At 43.3% G+C, this 22,551-nt stretch overlaps 1 protein-coding gene across 2 annotated transcripts in view; it reads right to left on the reverse strand.

Moving 5' to 3' along the window:
* The window catches only part of septin9b (septin 9b), a gene marked incomplete at its 5' end in the record, with an annotated part of 109,206 nt that extends 88,972 nt beyond the window's left edge, over window positions 1-20,234 (reverse strand). The window contains one exon of one of the 2 annotated variants that reach the window (XM_080721133.1): window positions 20,211-20,234. In XM_080721133.1, coding sequence (XP_080577259.1) covers window positions 20,211-20,232 — 22 coding nt within the window. Of the gene's footprint in view, window positions 1-8,030; window positions 8,086-20,210 lie in introns of those variants that run through there. The other variant, XM_080721132.1, reaches the window with a different exon arrangement.
* Window positions 20,235-22,551: the final 2,317 nt, after the last annotated feature.

Raw genomic sequence — 22,551 nt, forward strand, 5'->3', positions numbered from 1 at the left:
CTGCATTTTTTTCCACTGACGAAAACTAAATAAAACGAAATAAAAACCAAGCTGTGATGACTAAAACTAAGACTAAATATTTTGACAATTTTGTCAACAAAATAAAAACTAGACTAAAACGTTAGGGAGGGACTAGTGGAGAAGAGAGTCATTAATTTTATGTTTGGTTGCTCTCAGGTGTTGCCTGTTGAAAATAGCATATCTACAAGCTCACAACGCGTCGCGCTGCGACACGTTGTGAGCTTGTAGATCTGCTATTTTAAGCACACAACCAAGTGTTAAATCAGTCATTACGATGCCATCAAGGCCTGCCAAAATACATTTCAGTTGACTAAATCAACTGTAGATTTAGTCGCCTGAAATCTTATGATATTTAGTCGACTAAAATTAGACTAAAACTTTTCAGGTGACTAAATTATGACTAAAACTAAATGACATTTTATTCAAAAGACTATGACTGAAACTAAATCAAAATTTGCAGTCAAAAACAACACTGGTGTTCAAACAAAGAGGGGGATATTACTGTACAGTAGAGTAGACACAGCGTTCCAGGACAGTAAAGACACAGATGAAGGCTTAATGCTTCATTTAGACTTAACCCAGTAAGACTTGGCAGAGCTACAAGCTCACAACACGTTGCAGTGTGGCACAACATTTAAACTACCCTTTAAGTAGAGTCGCCTCCTCCTAGTTGTAAAAGACATTTTGAGTGTGGAGCAGCTACAGTACAGTATATAGAAAGGTCATCACATTGGTATAGTTCTGCGTGCCGTGCAGTGGTTTCAATAATACTTAAAGCGGGGGACAGACAGGCTAAAGGATGAAGGAGTCCCATTCCACGGTGAAACGGCATTCCTAGACTATGAGCTGGAAAAGAAAGGTCCCGTGTTCCTCAGAGGGATTCCCATTAACAGCAGCCAAGAATCTTGTCGACCCCACCCCCCCCCCCCCCCCCCCACACACACACACACACACACACACACACTCTCCATTCCCCCAGTGTTCACTATCTGGCTATCACTATCTGATAACAACACCACACAACAAATATAGCACGAGACTATTCACCACAACAAAGATAGAGGGAGTGCTATCTTCACTTTGTCCTAAAAATGGCACTATGATTGGTTGGGTCTGGTTTCAGAGGTGGCTCGTTAGACGTTAGGCCAATATTATGGTATAGTATCGAGAGAGAGAGAGAGAGAGAGAGAGAGAGAGAGAGAGAGAGAGAGAGAGAGAGAGAGAGAGAGAGATCACACAATGCTACTGGGAGAGCAGGTTAAAACCATAGACTGTATAAAAGATATGGACAAAGCGAAGCCATTGGTTTCTATGCAGCGCAAATGACACAATATGGGTCCTTGGCATGGGTGTTGCCATCATAGATTGTAAAGGCACCAGAGGATGCTATTGGCTGCCAACGGTCATGTGCAACTGCAGAGATACATGGGAGAATGTGGTCGGAGCCTCCCGAAATACAGCACACGAAGAAGAACACAGCCGGCTGGTATTAGTTTAGTTGGCCACGTCCCCTGCAACTTTATCATCAATATTAACATAAATGGGACCTTATTTTCACAAAACGCATATAATCGTGATTGAAAGGCAATTTTTAACTAGCGATAGGAACCATAAAGCAGGGACGTGCTGGGCCCCTGATTCAGCCCGGGAAAAAGAGTTGGAGAGGCCCTCATTGCGCGCTATAGAGAGAGATCTCTCTCTCTATAGCGCTGCTGCTACTCAAAGATTTGCCATTTCAGATCATGACAAGTGACAAGCCAGTGGGCCAATTACATGAGTTAAATTTTGTTGTTGTTGGGTGGAAACCTTGTATGTCCAAAACCGTTTGTTTTGTATTTATCATTTTAAAAATGATTTAAACTAGTGAAAACAGCCGATCTACAAGCACACAAAGCCTCGCACCGCGAGGCGTTGTGTGCTTGTAGATCTGCTGTTTTCACTACTTTCTTGCGACGGCCTTGTATGATGAAGCAGGGCTTTGCTTTGCGAAAAAATGTACAAATTTGAAACTTGGAGATACAAGGTTTCTGCCCGACAGTGACGATTTACTTTGTTGACTGCCCAGCCCCCAAAATGGAACGAAGGCCGACATTTTATTTTTACTTTTTTCCTAATGGCCGGCCTGGACTGGCCGGGAATGAACCGGCCATTCGGGAGTTGTCCCGCTTTTCCCAATGGCCAGCACGTCCCTGCCATAAAGTATTTATGAAAATGTTAATTAAGGTTAGAAAACGAAAGGGGAAAATGAATGGGGTCCAATGGAGAACAATTCTTTTTGCGATCGGCCGGGGGGGGAAACAGCGCAACTAGTGGCCAATCATAGGAAGTTTTAGTTCCGTATTGGAGTCATTTTAAATCGGTGGAACTATGCCCCTGGTTAAAACATAATCAAAATGATTATTTCTCTGGATTCCTAGGACCACAAGTCCACAACACAACTCCCCACATAGGCCACACAGATTTCCCGCCATTTAGCAATCTCTTCAAAACTTTTTGCAACTACTACTACAGATCTTGTCCAAAACTCATGCAAATCGGTACACATCATCTCTGTGGTCACGTGACCATGATCTATATGTCAGCTTTTTCACATTCCCTTCTCATTGGCTACGATTGGCTTTCAAATTATACTGGAGGCCCCGTTTTGCACAAAATGACACAAATCAGGAACGCAGCATCAGATTGCCATGAAACTTTGCACACACACACACTGCCAGTAGGGCAAGGAACCGCCTCCACCCCTAAAGTTTCAAATTTTGCAGATTCCATTCCAATGACTGCCTTTCAAATTGTGAAGGCCCGGGATAGGCAATCTGGCCTGGTGTGGATTTTCCTAGTATACCATTTATTTCTTATGAACAATGATAATATAATTTGCAATGAAACTAATTACATAAAATTAGAATTATTGAATGCTTTAACCAGTGAAAAATAGCAGATATACAAGCTCACAGCGCGGCACCGAGTGCCGCGCTGCGAGCTTGTAGATCTGCTATTTTTGAAAAAGTCGTGAAAATGTGTGCAAATCTTTGAATATATGTATTTTCAAAGCGAACGTTTGTAACTCACATTTTGCTTCTGGGTGGTCCCTGGAACTAAATACTTTGAAATGGGGGTCCGTGGCCAAATACATATCATTTTGGGGGTCCTTCACATGAAAAGGTTTGAGAACCACTGACATAGTAGTCTCTCAAGAACAGACTAACTGAGCTCCAGTTAAGTGTTAATTTTCACGATTTTTCAAAAATAGCAGATCTACAAGCTCGCACTATGTGCCACGCTGTGAGCTTGTATATCTGCTATTTTTCAATAGTTAAAGCATAAAATAATGATACACAATATAGTATACCCGTTCTGAATGGGTTAAGAAAGAGTGATTGTCATGCTATACTGTAATATGTTAAGACATTTTGCATGGAACTTGTGTGGCCACTCAGATCAGATTCATCACAGAGTTGTATCACAGGATCGGGATCAGAGTGAGGAGCATTCCCCTGGGAAATGGTTTGAGAAATAGTTAGATAGAGAAAGAGAGACAGAGAGAAATAGTTATAATAGAAAGAGAGAGATAGAGAGAAGGTCTACAGTATATGCGTTGAATATTCTCCTACTTTCTGGTTAATGCATTAGGAATGGCTATAGAATCTATCTTTCTACTCTAACTCCCTGCCTGAGAATGATTCAGTCTCTTGACAAAAGGCCTACAGTTTGTGTCAAATTAGAAATTTTGTCCATACTCTACAGTACCATTACTGGATTAGAGACATGATGTGCATTGACAGTGTTTGTCACTTTCCAGTATCTTTCTTTTTTTAAATATACTGTATATTATCATACTATACTCAAACATTGCCTCTGGTGAGACAATCTCACAAAAAAGAAGACCTTGAAAAACCAACACCAAATATATAATTATGATAATATGGTGGGGGGGGTGGGGCTGTTGTTGATCACAATGATTCACAGTCAAACCCTAATTCAGAATAGCGGTCGGCTCGATAAAGCAGCTACCGCGTCTATGTCCGTGCATATATTGCAGGAGCTTTAGCTGGTGTCAAAAGCAGCAAAACACAAGCGTGTGTGGTCACTGGTCAGGCTTGATAAATATGACAAAACCCCCATCTGACAAGGCAAGGCCAAACAAAGAGTGATAGAATTACACAGTGTGGTATTCTGCCTGGTCAGTTAAATGCATAATGCCGGGTTGTCAAACATTAACTTCCTGGTGTGCGTAGTGAGCGGGGCTGACTTATGCACCCTGACCAACAGCAGTGCAAGCCACTGTGTGAGATTTACTGTGTGGTTCTCTCCAGGTCTACGGCCCACACCCTCTGTCCAGCACAGAAGGAAAGTGGGTAAGGTTCGAGAGTTGCTGGGTAAATGAGGACAAAGCTTAGAGAGATCAAAAAGAGTTACAGTCAGTTAGTGAGGCAAAGTGAGGCTGATCTCGGGTCAGCAGTTTATAATTCTTCATTCTTATGTTGCATGGCACACTGATGCACGCACGCACACGCACGCACGCACACACACACACACGCACGCACGCACGCACGTACGCAGTCATTCAGACAGCTTGAATTTAGCCTCTTGAACTTTGGCAGGTTAAATCTTATTTTCTTTCTTTGATCAGCCACTGGTTAACTAACTGCCTCCTGAACGCCTAAAAAGGAGATTTATACTTACAGCACAGTGTTTATGAATCTCGAGAAAGAAATCACACAAATCGGTACACACTATGTCTACACTCAGCGCCACCATCAGGCCGATTTTTTTCAACCACATTTTTGGACACTGCTCCTACACATTTTGCCCTAAAATCACGCTGCGACCTGACGGTCGCTTATCTCCCGATTAGGGAGTCTTACTGGTAATTATATTGTTTGGGGCTCCAACGTGACGCTGGGTGAGAAAGGGGTCAAGTATCTAACAAGGGAGATGTAAGAAAAGGAGAGGTGAGGTGTAACATCAATTCCACAACCCGACACTTGAACAGAATGATGATAGAATGCTTCAGCGAAGATTCCCCTCTGGAGAAGATGAACTGGAATCTGCCTTGACTGGGCAGTGAGCTGCTATGATAACTCATGCAAAGCTGTCAGTTTTATCTGCACCCTCGAGCTGCTTGTTGTGTGTGTGTGTGTGTGTGTGTGTGTGTGTGTGTGTGTGTGTGTGTGTGTGTGTGTGTGTGTGTGTGTGTGTGTGTGTGTGCGTGCGTGCGCGCACGTGTAATGACATTGCAGAGATAGCAGATATAGGGTGACTGACTGACAGCCAGGCATCAAAACAGACTCTGTGGCAAAGGTTGCAGTGCCCTGAGGCTTGGCTTTTGCTGTCACACTGACTGCACACCTGTAAATACGACTTGTACCTAACTGGGCCAACACTGGTCAACTTAGAACGCTTATACATGGCACTTTTTGCCACCTGCATTTAATATTACATTCCTAAATGTGACAAACAATACCACGGAGACCTGTATATAGAGTATATTACATTCACACATATACACACTTTCCCTCACGGCACGGCACAGCATGCATGTGCACGCACACACGCGCACGCACGCACGCACGCACGCACGCACGCACGCACGCACACACACACGCAGCCATTTGGGACAGCTTAACACATGGTCTCTCTGCCAGGTTTTGACAGGGTATCGTACAAACACACTTGTGTCCTTCCAGTCTCATTTCCTCTCCCTTTATGGCACCTTGTTCCATGCTGGAGCACCAACGTAAGCAGATAACAGGCCCCCAGAACTTGGACCGAACACCAAATGTCAGTTTGGGTTGGCAGACGCAGAGGGAGCCTGTCTGTCTTCACGGTGCTCTCTGAATCTACAAATATGGCTTCATTCTGAGCTTTTTTTTCCTCTTGTCTATTCGCTGGCTCGCTTTCTTTTCCTATCGCAAATCATAACTTCTGTTTCCCTCGGTGGTTTTCTATTACTTGTAACTCATCATCCTAAAATGTGAGAGTCCATCCAAGGTGCGTTGTCGTTTTGTTTTTCCGAATGCTGCAAATCTCAGGGAGCTACCAGTTAACCTGATGAAGCTGTCCTCCCACAGTGTGTCCTGCATGAGCACCGTTGCGTGTGCCTGCTATCAGTGGTGGAAAAGGTACAAGTAAAAGTATCAATAGTGCAATATAGAAATTCTCTCGAAGTAAAAGTCCGGAATTTAAAATGAACTTGAGTGAAAGTACAAAAGTATTGGCCTTAAACTGTACACAATAAGTAAATATACTCATCATACAGAATGTCCATTTCAAGGTTTCAGATGTATAAAAATCATTTGAAAATAGCAGATCTACAAGCTCAGGGCTGAAGTGGTTAATGTGTGTTTCGTAACAATAATACAAATCTACGAAGTAACGAGTAACTCATGTTTTCAAATAATTGTAGTGGAATAGAAGTGAAAGTACTGAAAATTTGAAATACTCCAGTAAAGTAGAAATGACAGTACTTGAGTACACATAGTTACTTTACACCACTGCCTGCTATTCTCCGGTTTCAACGGCTGTCAACCCCCAAAGCAAGGGCAGTTGGGGTCACTGAGATCACAGATGCCGTTTTGGGGCACCACTTGACAAACACACGCTCAGTCAATCCTTTTTGTGTTTTCCTAACTGCCGAATCAATGTTTTTTGTCCCTGAAAGAAATATACAAGCACACAGTAAAAACAGTGGGCACCTCAAACAGTGGCCATCCATATAGCTGTATGGGGGCGACCATAGATGAATGTTTAGAGAGGCCGCCTGGGAGACCAAACGCCACAGGTTCGATTCCCAGGCTTCAGCGATGTGTCGAAGAAGTGCTCCTGAGCAAGACCCTTAACCCCTTAACTGCTGCACTGAGGCGCTGCCCCTGTGGGGCCCACTACTCCTGTTACTTAGGACTGTTTAAATGCAGATACACCTCATTCAATACCACAAAGGAGTATGGACTATTATATTAGACTATTTAGACTTCTAGGGTAACTTTTCTGGGGAAACTTTATAGACTTCTAGGGTTAGGGAATCAATAGGGATAGGGAATCAATAGGGAATCAATGGGAGTGGGAATCAATAGGGAATCAATTGGTCGAGTTTCACATGACAGTTAGCTTACTGTAGAATATAGTCAGCAACCGTCAGCAACCACACTCGCAATTTCCAATTGCATCTTTCTAGTCATTATAACAATAGGCTGTTCTAAGCACCATCTACTGTATGACCTCATCCTATTATAACTTCCTCTCAGCAGCAACAAGCCCATACTGCAGCCAGAGCTCCCCGTGCTGCAGAAGGCATGCAGGGAGCATGGCATCTGTCACCCAGGCCCCTGAACAGCTGGACTGACAGACTCTGCCCAGCAAAGGAAGGAAGAAAAGTGAGCTCCATGCTAGCTAAGAAAACAAAGGGGAGATATAGTTGTGAATGACTGTTGGAGGGGCTAGCCAGCTGTTAGCTTTTGCCCGGCTGTGTTCCCACTGTCTCCCTGTTAATGCCTTCAGCTGAGGGCTTTCCTGTGGAGGAGCAGCATTGTGTGTGTTTCTATTGACTGAACTGGGATATAATCAATAGCAGACTAGACTGACATATGCCCACTGCACCGCTACTGAGTGGTGATATTAAACACATGCAGGAGTAGACATGCGTCAGCCACCTAACACACACACACACACACACACACACACACACACACACACACACACACACACACACACACACACACACACACACACACACACACACACACACACACACACACACACACACACACACACACACACACACACAAACACACGTGCGCATGCATACACACACATGACTCAATCATGTTGATGACTCAACATGATTCAATCACTCATGACTATAATTCAGACAGATGCTCTGCTTTCACTCCATAATGACAACATGCAGCTAATATCACATTTGTGTACAATATATAATAATAACATCAACAATAATAATAATAATAATAATATTAAAAACACATCAAGGAACAGAAAATCAAAACACAAACCTTCAAAATCTGAAATAATTCCCTCCAAGTGTGGATTGACTCCAGAATCAGACATCTTTTGAGTTGGTTGACAATATCCTTTTGCCTGTTAACACTCAATTAGACTCTCTGTTGATTCTTAGTGAATTCCGAATTAGAGTCAATGAGGGGGAGAAAATGTAAGCTCAAACTGACAAATCTCTTGATTGAAGTGAAGGAGCAACTGATAATTTTTGGACTTCCTTCTCTACTTTCTAGTTTCTACATCACAACAGCCTGACTTCAGAAAGAGTGAAAGGGTAGCCAACTCCCACCTCCACTCCACCCCTCCCCTAGGCAAGGCACACGCATGCACACACACGCATGCACACCCACGCATGCAAGCAAGCAAGCAGAGTGCGCACACACGTCTGCTCGCGCACACACACACACACACACACACACACACACACACACACACACACACACACACACACACACACACACACACACACACACACACACACACACACACACACACACACACACACACACACGAAGTGGCTCTAGGATCTGATTTCTTCAAAGGGTCTCTGACTCGGTCTGACAGCCAGTGTGGACAATATGTCACACAGTCACTCACAAGTTAACCTGCAATCAAGACGAGATCCCCCGTTACGGCCGCAGCAGACATCAAAAACCCTGCCGTGGCCTTCAGAAATGCAGGCTTCATTCCTCTCAAAGCTAACATGAGCCGATCCCCCACTTATATGGTGTGCCGTTCCTGGCTGTCACAGCCAACGCAGAGTGAGACCTCACTTAATCCACGAGCCTGTCTCTGTAGTCTCTCAAGTAAACAATTTCTACAACCTCCAGTCTAACTATGGCACGATAATTAAAGTGGCAGTCGTTTTCTCTGGTAGCCAGTTTCCTGTGCTAGAAGAGAACCATGGAAAAAATAACATTAGGTGTATGGGACAGGACAGGACCCTCGGGGGCCAAGACAGTGAGTCATGCAACAACTTGTCCCCAGTGCTACCAGGAAGAACGCAGGAAGCAGCGCTGAGTGGTGAAACCCTCTGACAGGGAAGGCTAATATTCTTTCACTGGAGTGCAGCTTGATGACAAGCAGTAGCTTTTGATGTATTGGGTATGGTTACGAGTGGTGTTGCACCAAATTCTGGGCCCTGGGTAGTACAAGGAACGCATAATCGTTATGTATTCTTTTGTGCTTTAACCATTGAAAAATAGCAGATATACAAGCTCACAGCGCGTCTACTGTTTTTTTTTTAAACCTATGTTTCTATGTCAGTGGTGCTCAAACTGTTTCATGTGAAGGACCCCCAAAATTGTTGTTACAAATTGTCGCTTAAAAAAAAAATACATATTCAAAGATTTGCACACATTTTCAAGACTTTTCAAAAATAGCAGATCTACAAGCTCGCAGCGCGGCACCGGTGTGAGCTTGTATATCTGCTATGTTTCAATAGTTAAAGTATATAAAATAATTAAGGCCCCTCCACCTTGGGCCCTATAATAACTCAGTCCCACTTCCCCTCCCCCCCTTGTGACGCCCCTGATGGTTACACACACGTCCTTGGAACTGCTGTAGCTAATTTATCTGCCATTTCTTTGAGTGATAGTCAGGCGCTGTTTAAAAGGTGACGATAAATTAATCAAAAGTGAGAAACATCAGACTTGCCCTCATATTTATACAAGAAATCTCACCGCCTCCCGGGGGAACGTTGTTACAATGGCACTTATCTGTGTATTTTCCGCTAGCACTCAACTGCAACGGAGCAATAGTGATGCTATCGCAGTAGTTGGTGATAAGTGAGCGGCTTTTCCACAATCACAGATTCCTGTTTGGAGTAAGACACTATCATCCCCCTACAATAGTGGTTCCCAAACTTTTTAGCCTGTGACCCAAAAGAGAAGCAGAGGATTATGAACCACTTCATCTACAAAAGAGCAACGAGCTGCCCCTGATCTGGGGTCTGTGCTGCAATTTCCCCGCAAATAATCAAGGTTATGAAATACAAGTGTTGAATTCCTGTTAGTTCTAGCTAGAATTCAAAGGCAAATCCATCCCAAAGCGAGGACCACAGGAAGTTGACATTTCCATGAAAATTTGGTCAATTGGGATGTTTGTGCCCACCGGATACAACCATTCGCTTATGTGTTTCATCCCTGGAGGCAACAAGGCACAATGCTAGAGCCTGGTATTTTTATAGGGTGTAAGCAAAGGGTGAAACCGTATTTGAAATAAAAGGTCCTTTCTAAAGGGTACTAATGCCATGCCAAGCCCATCTGGTGTCACCTAACCTTAACACCAGAGAGGTCGATGGTGATACAGCACACAGCATTGTGTTTATGGTGTCGTCTGGTTTACTTAATTTGACTGACCGCAAGGTGTCTCTGGATAAGAAACAGAGTCTGGAAACCAAAAGAGTAAGTGTGCGCTCGCGTGCATGCACGTGAGTAGCCACATGTTTATTATAAGTACAGTACATGTGTATTCGTGTGTCATACGAGGAACTTTTTCTTCTTAAATAAGTAACTGACCTGTGCCAACTTGGGAAAATCTCGATAGTCCTACGTCCCATTAGTCCGACTTAGGGTTAGGGTTATTACGACCGTAGGAAGCATTTACTATCAAACCCGGCAGATCCTGACCAGTGAGTAGGTAGGTAGGTAGGTAGGTCTCCGCAGCCCCCCCGCACCCCCTAGTGGCGAAAAAAATGAAAAGCTTCTGGGAACCCAGATTAGTAGGTAGGTAACGCCTCAATGTCTATAGCTGACCTGTTGTGACATCACATTGTTCACTCAATGACCAAGGCAGCTTAACGCCTTAATGTCTATAGCTGATCTGTTGTGACATCACATTGTTGACCCATATTTGGCAAGCGTGTATCAAAACACCATCCCACTTCCAGCAGTGGAAGCTTGTGATTGGCCTAACCGGAGGTAGGGAGCGCTCCGTTCTATCCACTTGGACCACGCGGAGGTGCCGGAAGTCGGGGGGGACGAAGATTTACTATTCTGTCCGCTCTGCGGTGTCTTGCGTGGCTCATGGTGAAAACAAGCGCTCCCTCCTTGGTCCACTGCTGGAAGTGGGATGGTGTTTTCATTCACGCATTTGGCAATGCCCATACTGTATATGGACCCTCCATATATGGCCAGGACAAAATTAATTTACATATGCCTCAATGTCTATAGCTGACCTGCCCATATATGGAGATCCCTGATGTCATCAATATTAAGCCCATAGCTTGGAATGCCCATAAATGGACATATTGTGTGAGTCTCATGTGGTCTATAACATAAGACATCTATGATGTCAGACTCAGTCATATCCATATTTGGGAAAATATTTTGTCCACATTTTGTCCAACTGAAACAATGTTATCTAGTGGCTAACGTGAAAATCGAACAAACTGCGTATACAGTATCTTTGGAAAAATGGTTGGCCGTGATGTCAAGTAAGCCGCGAGTCATGGGCTAAATATGGCAGACTACTGGCATGGTTGTTTGAGTGGCTGGCCTGCGTACAGTATCTGCACTGTTGTGCATCTTGCCGTCATGTGCTGTGTGGTTTAGGTCCGCTATGGCTTTGAGTCAACCTCACAAGAATGCACATAATGTGGCTCATACATCCTGACAGCTGGATATGGGCATGTGGGTGGTGCATGAGCCTGTGTGTGTGTGTGTGTGTGTGTGTGTGTGTGTGTGTGTGTGTGTGTGTGTGTGTGTGTGTGTGTGTGTGTGTGTGTGTGTGTGTGTGCGCGCGCGTGTGTGTGCGACGTGTGTGTGTGTGTGTGTGTGTGTGTGTGTGTGTGTGTGTGTGTGTGTGTGTGTGTGTGTGTGTGTGTGTGTGTGTGTGTGTGTGTGTGTGTGTGTGCGTGCTTGTGTCTGGCTGTCTGGCTGAGCCTTTTTTATATCCATGCGTGTGTGGTGAGCACCTTGATACAGTAAGAGTGTGTGCTTAATGTGAGTGAGCACGCATTTGTGCATGAATGTTGAGTGTGTGTGTGTGTGTGTGTGAGTGTTTATCTATTAAGCATGACTTGTGCATACATGTTAAGAGTTATACAGTACATCTGTGGTCATATATATAGCACAGTGTGCCATATATGCATGGCCACTCCCATACAGATCTGCACTACACTGTAAACCATGTGCCACACAAGCTCTGCAGTCCTCAATTAAACCAGAACACACAGCGTGTCGAGCGCACACCTCCCCCAGGCTGGCCAGCATGTATTTATCTAAACATGGATGCAAACTCTGGGCTGGCTCTCCGAGGCACACACAGCTGAGCAGGAGAAGACCGACCTCTGAAACAACATCTGGTTTGGTTGTCTGAGCGAGTGTGTGTTTGCATGATGTCTGTGTTTGTGTGTGTGCATGCGTGGCTGTGTGTGCATATGCATGCTGTGCTTGTTGTGTGTTTGTGTGATGGTGGTGGAGTGCACAAGCACAACTGAGACCATCACCACTCCAAAATAGCACAGGAAACAGCGTTTGAAGGTCTGAAAAATGGATGAAACCGCTAAACAAAAACAATACAGGCTGCTTCCGGAACGCAGCGATGGTGGAGCTGGGTTTATATGCCTTGTTTATGTCCACAGTTACTGTGTGTGTGTTGTGTGTTGTGTGTTGTGTGTGTGTGTGTGTGTGTGTGTGTGTGTGTGTGTGTGTGTGTGTGTGTGTGTGTGTGTGTGTGTGCATGTGTGTGTGTGTGTGTGTGTGTGTGTGTGTGTGTGTGTGTGTGTGTGTGTGTGTGTGTGTTTGCGCGGGTGCGCGAGTGCGTGTAATCTACTTAGATGATCAAACTGTGATTACGACTCACTTTCCCTGGGGAGAAAGTTGAATTCCCATAATTCAGGTTGTAGGCTATTCAGGTTATGGATGCGTATGCTTTTTTGTACTCATTGCCAGTGGCTTAAGTTCAGATGTTTTGTAAAACAAAGATAAACATACTGTATGTCAAGCAACAAAATAAAATAATAATCTGTGTAAAACATCATAAAGTTGGATGCCTCTTTTTTATATCACTGTGCAGGATTCTCTTTTTCTCAGGATTTAAAATAAAACCATTGAGAAATACATGTCAACCAGTGAATCCTTTATCTTCTTTGGAGACAATTCTGTTGGTAATGCAACATACAGTTAAAACTTCAGATCTTGTTTGGTCAGTTTTAAACAAACAGGAATTCAACAGAAATTCAACACAACCGTCAGCAGGAAGTAGGCCTGTAACCAGAACCACTGCCAGCATTTTATTAGTGTTACTGAGAGTGCATGGTTTCAACATTCATTTATGGCACGTTTTGAACTCAAGAACTTAGGGATGTCAGATTAGGGCTGTAAACACCAGTTATCTTCGTAGTGAATTGATTAAACCGATTAAAGCCATTAACTGTTGCACACCTAGTCCACAGTGTGAACAAATGTTTTGACTTATTTGACAGTAACATAGATCCTATAAAATCTGTTGATTTGTTGAGTTCTAAGTAAATCTGCTACAACAGTTTAAAATTAAATAAAAGACAATTATTCAAGAGAGGTTTATTGTGGTTGAGTTTTGTCAATCAGTACTGGTGGTAACTTGAATAATCTAAAGAAAAGTAAGAGAAAGTGGTGGGTTTGGCAGATGTAGTAGTGAAGATCCGTATCATACAAGGCCCTAGTTCTGACTATGACTGCAAAACTGGTTTACATACACACACATTTTGATGCTTTATGATGTGACAGTGATAGCCTGCGCTCACATCACTCATCCCAAGTCTCAACATGAGCTACTGAACCAAACGGCCACAGCATTGATGAAGACAATTACAGTAAATATGTATTCATAAGCACAATTATGAACTAGAAAGTGTGGTTGCGACATTGCGAGGAATCCACTGGGAAACAAATTCCGTCTTACTATTCATAAATATATTGTGATGTCAAGTGAAGCATGACTGTCCTGTTTTTTATTTAGATATTTTTGGGCTTATTGAGAGAACAGTAGGGTAGACAAGAATCAGGGAGAGAGATGGGGAGTGAAACACAGGAAAGGTCACCGGGATCGGGACTCGAACCCGAGACGCGCTGCCAGGCACCAGAGCCCACGCGGCACACGCCTGGACCGCAAGGCCAGCGGGCGCCCCATGTCCAATCCGGTCTCATTGGACATTATATTGTCCAAGATATCTGGTCTTAGAACCCAGATATACGTCTGTATCTGACTTAGAGATGTGACCGAATATTCGGCGCCGAATATTTTCGGCCGAATAGTGCCAAAAAACGCATATTCGGTTTCGGTTCGGTTTGATTTTACAGCCGAATAATTATTACCGAATAGTACCGAATACCAAATACCGAATATTACCGAATACTGAATACCGAATACTACCGAATACTACCGAATAATGTATAGGATATTCAATATATATATATATATATATATATATATATATATATATATATATATATATATATATATATATATATATATTTTTTTTTTTATAACAATAATTACATTGATATTTCTTCATGATGCAATAATTCAACTATATGGAATGTTAATATTTTGAGACATAATGTGTCTTTTATTACAAATTTACTACACAATAGTAAATAAATAATTCTACACAAAAATAAATATGTTATGTGTGCATTCAAAAGTGAGAAATAAATGTTTTATGGAACCATATGGTGATTATTATTTAAGTTAGGTTTTGCCATAATCATGTATTTTGCCATAATCGGGTAGCTTTACAACAAAGGTACAGCAATGGTGCAAAAATTAGTAATACAAAATCAATTATATACATGTATTATTCGGCTATTCGGTATTCGGTTTTCGGCAAAATGTTTCCAATATTCGGTATTCGGTTTCGGCCAAGAATTTTGCTTTCGGCACATCCCTAATCTGACTCATACCCATATTCCGGGGTATCTGGCCTTATACAACCCAGATAACGTTCAGTTAAAAGGTTAAGAAAAAAACAGGTTTAATGGCATGAAAGTTATCAGACCTAGAACAACAGTGTGTTGCCTATAGCAACCACAATAATTATGAATGACTCACAAGTCACACAATAATACAGGTCAGGCTCACATCCATGTTACATATGGGCAGTGTACAGACATCTGCATAGCAACATGGACCTGGTAAGTGGCAACAGACACATCCATGTCTCTTGCTCAGTGGGTTTCCTGTAAAGACATTACATGCTTTAGTATAATAACACCCATACAAGTGGGGCACGTCGTCCGCCATGACAGATAACACCAGCTTTGACCTTGGTAATTGTCTGTCATCTACACCTACAGGGCGTCACAAGGGGGGGGGGGCAAGTGGGACTGAGTTACTAGGGCCCAAGGTGGAGGGGACCTAATTATTTTATACTTTAGCTATTGAAAAAGCGTGGCACGGAGTGCCGCGCTGCGAGCTTGTAGATCTGCTATTTTTGAAAAGTCATGAAAATGTGTGCAAATCTTTATCTATTTTTTAAGCGAACATTTGTAACTCTTTTGCTTGTTTTTGCTTCTAGAGGGTCCATGGAACTAAATATTTTGAGATGGGGGTCCGTGGCCAAATACATATCATTTTGGGGGTCCTTCACATGAAAAGGTTTGAGCACCAAGCCTTAGAAGGATTTGAAATATTCAAAGACTTGCACAAATTGTCAAGATTATTCAAAAATAGCAGACCTACAAGCTCGCAGCACGGCACTCGGTGCCTCGCTGTGAGCTTGTATATCTGCTATTTTTCAATAGTTAAAGCACAAAATGTGAGTGAATCCTTGCACCCAGGGCCCAGAATTTGGTGCGACACCCCTGTACACCTACAGTACATTACGCGGTACATGATCCACCAATCAACACCAAAGCTCTTCCGCCGAAGAGTTGCGTCTATCTCCCATATCCACGCTTTGACCTCTGATCTGGCCCTCGTTTACCTCCTGTTGAATAATGGTACCTGTCAGAACTACGCCCTTGCAGCCTATAGGTGGGGCTGCTTCCCTCCAACGCAGCCCCCAATCAGTTTCCTGTCCTCTGCGTCCCGGCCATTTTCAACGAGTCCCCCTCTTATCATTATGCAGGACAAATAATAATAGCCTAGGAGGAGAAACAATGTGAGGTGGGCCAAAGGGAGGGCAGGGGGAGAAGTGTGGGGCATTGACTCATACAGGATATCCTGTACACTTCTTTTAGGGAACACTGTGAGCTGGGTGATTTCCTTGATTTCCTCCACGAACGGTTCACATGGATGTACTGTAGGAGCGCAGTGCACGCACGCACACACACGCGTTTGGGAGTGTGTGCGTGTATATGTAGACTATGCTTAGTGTGTGTGTGTGTGTGTGTGTGTGTGTGTGTGTGTGTGTGTGTGTGTGTGTGTGTGTTTGTGTGTGTGTGTGTGTGTGTGTGTGTGTGTGTGTGTGTGTGTGTGTGTGTGTGTGTGTGTGTGTGTGTGTGTGTGCGCGCGCGCGTGTGCGTGTGCGTGTGTGCATGTGTGTTTGAGGGTGTGTAAGCGTGCCAGGCTGTGGGCACACAATGCCATGAGGTGATACATCAAGAACGGTCGGTACTCGGTTCGCATACAAAAACAGAGCGAGGTTCAATGGGATATTGCCATCCATACACTATGAGCTCAACATTGTGGAGTACACCTCCTCTACATGCTGAATATAGCCTTGTTGACCTACAGACTTCGGGAGCTCAGAGCAAGCTGGAAGGGCTCATGGCGACGAGTGGCAGAGTAAATCGCATGTTCACATCAGTGGTGGAAAAGGTACTCGCATATTTTACTTAAGTAAAAGACAAGTATCAATACTGCAATATAGAAATACTCTGTTACAAGTTAAGGGTGCCCTCACACCAAAATACCTGTGAGAGTGGAATCCGCGTTCCGCCAATGCATTTCAATGAGAAGGGAGCGTTTTTTGCAGAAATCCACTGCTGGCATGAAACCGCTTCACTCTCATTGAAATGCATTGGCGGAACACGGATTCCACTCTCATAGGTACTTTGGTGTGAGGGCACCCTAAGTCCGCAATTCAAAACGTACTTGAGTAAAAGTATGAAAGTGTACTTAAAGTACCAAAAGTAAAAGTAGAAAATGTGATGCGTTGTGAGCTTGTAGATATGATATTTTCAAATAGCCAAGGTATAAAAGGGCAAAAGTGGTATATGTATGTTTTATAATATTATAATTAATATCTGCAAAGTAATAAATGTGTAGTAAAAGTACAATATGGAAATATTGGAAATATTGGAAATACTCAAGAAAAGTTCAAATACCTCAAGATTGCACTTGAGTACTTGAATAAGTAAATGTACTTAGTTACTTTACACCTCTGAATAATACGCAGATTGAGATCATGAATCAGTGGTACAACTTGAAGAATCTCCTCTCTAATAGCCATATTACAAGGAGTCAATGTGCTGACCATATGTGGCAGCCATGATCGATGTCATGTCACATTGAACATCTTAATACTGAGCAGGCTCGAAGAGAGAGCCGTAGCTGCAAAGAGGGAAACATTGGAAGCCAAGATGGAGCTGAGGCAGACACAAACACACTTTTCACACTGTTGATTTTTAATCACCGGAACCTTAAGCCCGTATCAGAGTGTACGGTGGAGAGCTATCCACCGCAAATTTGAGGTGGAAAGCTTTCCACCTCAAGTCAGAAAATAAGTGCAGGCCATCATAGTACGCCACGGTGGAGTCCTGTTCACCGTGACTGACTAGTCTAGATTGACCAATCAGTGAACGGGGTGTAGAGCCTGTCTGTCTGATAGTAAAAATCGAACCTCTGTTCGAAGTGGAGCTGTGAATTTGAGCAGTTCCAGATCTATGTTTTGATTCTATGTGTTTTAGATCTATGAATTCTAAGTGTTCTATATATATAATTTGTGTGTGTGTGTGTGTGTGTGTGTGTGTGTGTGTGTGTGTGTGTGTGTGTGTGTGTGTGTGTGTGTGTGTGTGTGTGTGTGTGTGGTAAAGCCGCGCATGCGCAGATCCTGTTCATTCTTGACGACAGACTCTGGTGAGACTCTGGTGAGGACACACATTGCTGCCTATGGGGAGCTTGTGTTCCACACAGCTCCAAAAACAGAGAGATGTGTTGGGACTCGAGGTGGAAAGCTCTCCACCGCGAGGAATGATGTAACGTTGTAGTTTCATGACTCAAAAAGACTCGAAAAGACTACACCGCGGTGTAAAGCCTTCCACCGCCCAGGCGACTATGATGCCGGCTTTAGTTGACCAGGGTCACCCAGGGGTCTGTACTTGGTCCTAAGTCTACACCGAGTCTCTTTGCGGAAAACAACAGCTTACGCGTTGTGAGCTTGCAGATCTATTTTTGGTGAAAATGTATCATGAGCTGGCCCAGAAAAGGGACGCTGGGGTTCATGTGGTTATAACACTGTCTGTGTGTGCGCCATGGCTTGAGCTCCCTCCTATCATTAACAAAACAAAGTCCATTGGGATGTGTAGCGCTGGTTGCCAAGACAACCAGTCCAAACTAAGCGAAGGACAGCAGCAGCAGGGTGTAGACCAGAAGGTAGCAGTGAGAGCCGGACTTCCTCAATGAGAAGGGGGGGAGGGGGGGGGGGGTCTGACGTATGACACCAGGGTTCTCTTAATGGAAAAAGAAGGCTCTCTCTCTTCACCCCCACCAAAGTCAGACTTTGCTAAATTCCTCCACCTCCCATAAAAAAATTCCCCTGTCTGCTAAATATGAATCATCCACATGGAAATTTTCACAGAAACCAGTGAAATGGTGGGGTCCACCGGCTGCACTGCCACACTGCAACACTGCCATCAAGTGGTACAAAATACAACTACACCGCACATCTGTAGGCAGTGTGTGGCTCTCTCTGAGCTTATTAAACGCCCTATTATAGTCTGAAATAAAAAAGGCTAATTAAAGGCTTGATGTCTGGCCGTAATCTACATAACCTGTTGGACACAGTCTTATCATGTCGATCCAGATTCAACACACATACAGGCAAACGCAGAAGTTTCATTTGATTAAACAATCTCAATCAGCTCGAATTAATCTACAGTGAGCATGAGACAGAAAAGCACACACACACGTGTGCGTACATGCACGCACACACACACACACACACACACACACACACACACACACACACACACACACACACACACACACACACACACACACACACACACACACACACACACACACACACACACACAAGCAAGTGACAGCACATGCAGTGAGACAGAACGTAGCGTAGGGTAAACATTCCTCTAAATAGGTCCGCTCTGCCCATGGAGACCAAATCCTGTAAGCTGGTGTATGAGCTCAGCCAGCGCTCACTCTCTCATAGTATACCCCCCTGAAAAAAATTACTTCGCTGTCAATCACTGTTAATCGGAATAAACCCAAGTATTAAGTCCAGTTGTATAAGGATGGAATGAAGAAACGTATTCATTCCAAATTAAGGCTAAAACCAGCCAAGGATATGGGTCAATCATGACTCAGTCTGCAAATCCAAGAGGCTAGAAGTTTAAATAGCTATAGAGCTACTGTTTCCTCCTTCTGACACCTTCTCACATGACGTTTACTCATTGTTCCTCAGCATATGTGATACAGGATAAGAGAGAGAGAGAGAGAGAGAGAGAGAGAGAGAGAGAGAGAGAGAGAGAGAGAGAGAGAGAGAGAGAGAGAGAAAGAGAGAGATAGAGAGAGAGAGAGAAAATAACAGATGCAGAGAAAATCCTAATTGGGCTTAAAGGGCTGTCCATGAACTCAAAGAGAAATATGTCCAAAAACAGAAGTTGTTGATTTTGGGGGAAATATAGCGAGGGAATCAGAGATGGACTGATATGCAGAATCAGCAGTCAGACAGAGAGAGAGAGAGAGAGAGACACACAGACAGACAGACAGACAGACAGACAGACAGACAGACAGACAGACAGACAGACAGACAGACAGACAGACAGACAGACAGACAGACAGACAGAAGGGGTGCCCCCAACTCAACTGACCAAGTAAAACAAACAAAACCTAGGATGACTTCAGACTGCTGCTGTTGCTGCTGCTAGAGCCGGTGGCAACAACAACCTACTACTTCCTCTCCTCTCACAATGTCACTAAAGCAAAGAAAACGTCCTTCCAGTGGAAAAAGTTTATTTCCTTCTTATTAGTAAAGTATAGGAACAAAGCTAAAACAATGCAGAACTTACCGGCTATTCTGTCTCGCTCCATAACTTGATCACTGCCTCAAATAGCCACATGTAACCTCTCCTTTTTCTCCACTCAGCTTCTCTCCCTCCCTTTTTTTTCCGGAGACTTCCCCTTTCGCCTGCCGTCCCCCCTCTTTCAACCCTCCCTCTCTCCTCCCTCCTTTTCCTCTCTGGCTTGTCCGCTCTCCCCTACATTACTTCTGCCTTCATCTCTCAGCGTTTAATGTCTTCATTCTGCGATCAAAACAAGGCAGTGATGTTTAAGTCCACGGCCATGTGCTGATGCTATACACTTTAGAGTTCCTCTTTCTCTCTTTCTCACACACACACAAACACACACACACACACACACACACACACACACACACACACACACACACACACACACACACACACACACACACACACACACACACACACACACACAATAACACACACAATAACACACACTTGGACCCATGTGAGCAGAGGTCTTCTGCTCAATATACTGTAAACACAGTTCCACAGTCATTACTAGAAAGCAAAGGGAACTAATAGTTGTGGTAACTTCCTTGGTCTGAAGCTTAGTTATTATGAAAAATGTTTGAATGTATTTAATATGTGCTCCATGAAACTGTTCATATTTAATGAGTTTGTTGACATATTCATATTAGGACTGAAACAAAAGAAGAAGTGCAGTGCTGTCCCAAACTGCAGAGTCACAGGGAATACAAATATTTTGGTCATATTTAATAAAACTTAAAAAGTCATTTTGAATAGTAGTGGTTATTTCCAGTTTGAAACTGAGTTAATGTTGTATAACATCATTCAGTATGTGCTGTACTGTACTTTTGAACTTTTTTATGATCAACTTTTATGAGGTTTGTTCATATTACAAAGAAGCTAAAGGAAAAGCTCAGGCTGCGTCCTGAAAGGCCTGCATGGTTCCTGGCCTGCATGGTTCCAGACCAATCTGCTGTTACAAAAACTAAAATTGCCCTTGGCAGTGATATTTGTTGGCCAAGCTAGGCTAGAAAGTCACAGCTAATCAAGCATTTTGGCACATTTTTGGTCAAATCAAAAGTCTAAATACATTTTGAACTAGGGATGGGACGATATGAAAATTTCATATCACGATTATTGTGCCAAAATAAATCACGATTTACGTTATTATTGCGATAATCAAAATCCATTATCCTGGGGCGGAACATTTGCCAAAATTCCAACGAGTTGTGAGCTTGTAGATCGGCTATTTTTTGGCAAAGAGATTTGTTAGAGAATGAAAAAAAGACTGTATCAAGTACGTATTTTATAAGTGCCTTTTACCAATTATAGAGGGTTTAAGCGGTACCAGATATGGAGCTCGGCAAATAAAAGGTGAATTGATCCCAGTGCATGACGGAGGACGATATCACGATAAATTAAATTTCCACAATACGATTATCATGATCATGATAATATCACGTATCGTCCCATTCCTATTTTGAACAGTGGTGGAAAAAGTACTCAAATTCTTTACTTAAGTAAAAGTATCAATACCTCAATATAGAAATATTCTTTTGGGCTGCTGCACATGGACCAAATCTATGTGTGGAGGAAAAGAATGTGCCCTTTCCTGGAAAGGCTGAGGCCTGAGCCTGAGTTATACTTTGTTGTACAACAGAGTATACATTCAACATCAGAACCGTGCACCTGGCTGCTTCAGTACGTCCACTGAACTCCTGTACTGGCTGTAAACAACAAGAAGAAATCGCTGTTGTCGGGTGGAAACCTTGCATGTCCAAAACCGTTTCTTTTGTAGGCCTATTTATCATTTTAAAAGCAATTAAAAAATAGTGGAATTACACAAGCAGTGTGCTTGCATATCTGCTATTTTACACTAGTTTTGTGCCACGGTTTTGTATGATGAAGCAGGGATTATTATCTTTACGAAAAAAACATTGAAACTTGGAGATACAAGGTTTCTGCCCCACAGTGACGAAATGTTATGTCCACTATATTGTGCATTACATTCACCAACTTCAACCAAAACCATGCAAGGCACCAACCTCATTGGGAGCAATTAGGGGTTCAGCGTCTTGCCCACCGAACCTAACTCTGGGGGAGCCTGGTATCGAACTGGGAACATTCCGGTTGCCAATTGTCCGTTCTACCTCCTGAGCCTCTAGTTTTGCCCTGTTGAGTCCTCTTGGTACATACAGAGTGGGACCATGACTGTGACATGAGGAGGAGCTTTTCAGCTGCTCTTCTGTCCCCAGTGGTGGAAAAAGTACTCAAATGTTTTACTTAAATAAAAGTATCAATACTGCAATGTAGATATACTCTGTTACAAGTGAAAGTCCGAAATTCAAAATTGGCTTGA

Source organism: Nannobrachium achirus (assembly GCF_963921795.1).
Source record: "Nannobrachium achirus genome assembly, chromosome: 3".
NCBI classification, from domain to species: Eukaryota; Metazoa; Chordata; class Actinopteri; order Myctophiformes; family Myctophidae; genus Nannobrachium; species Nannobrachium achirus.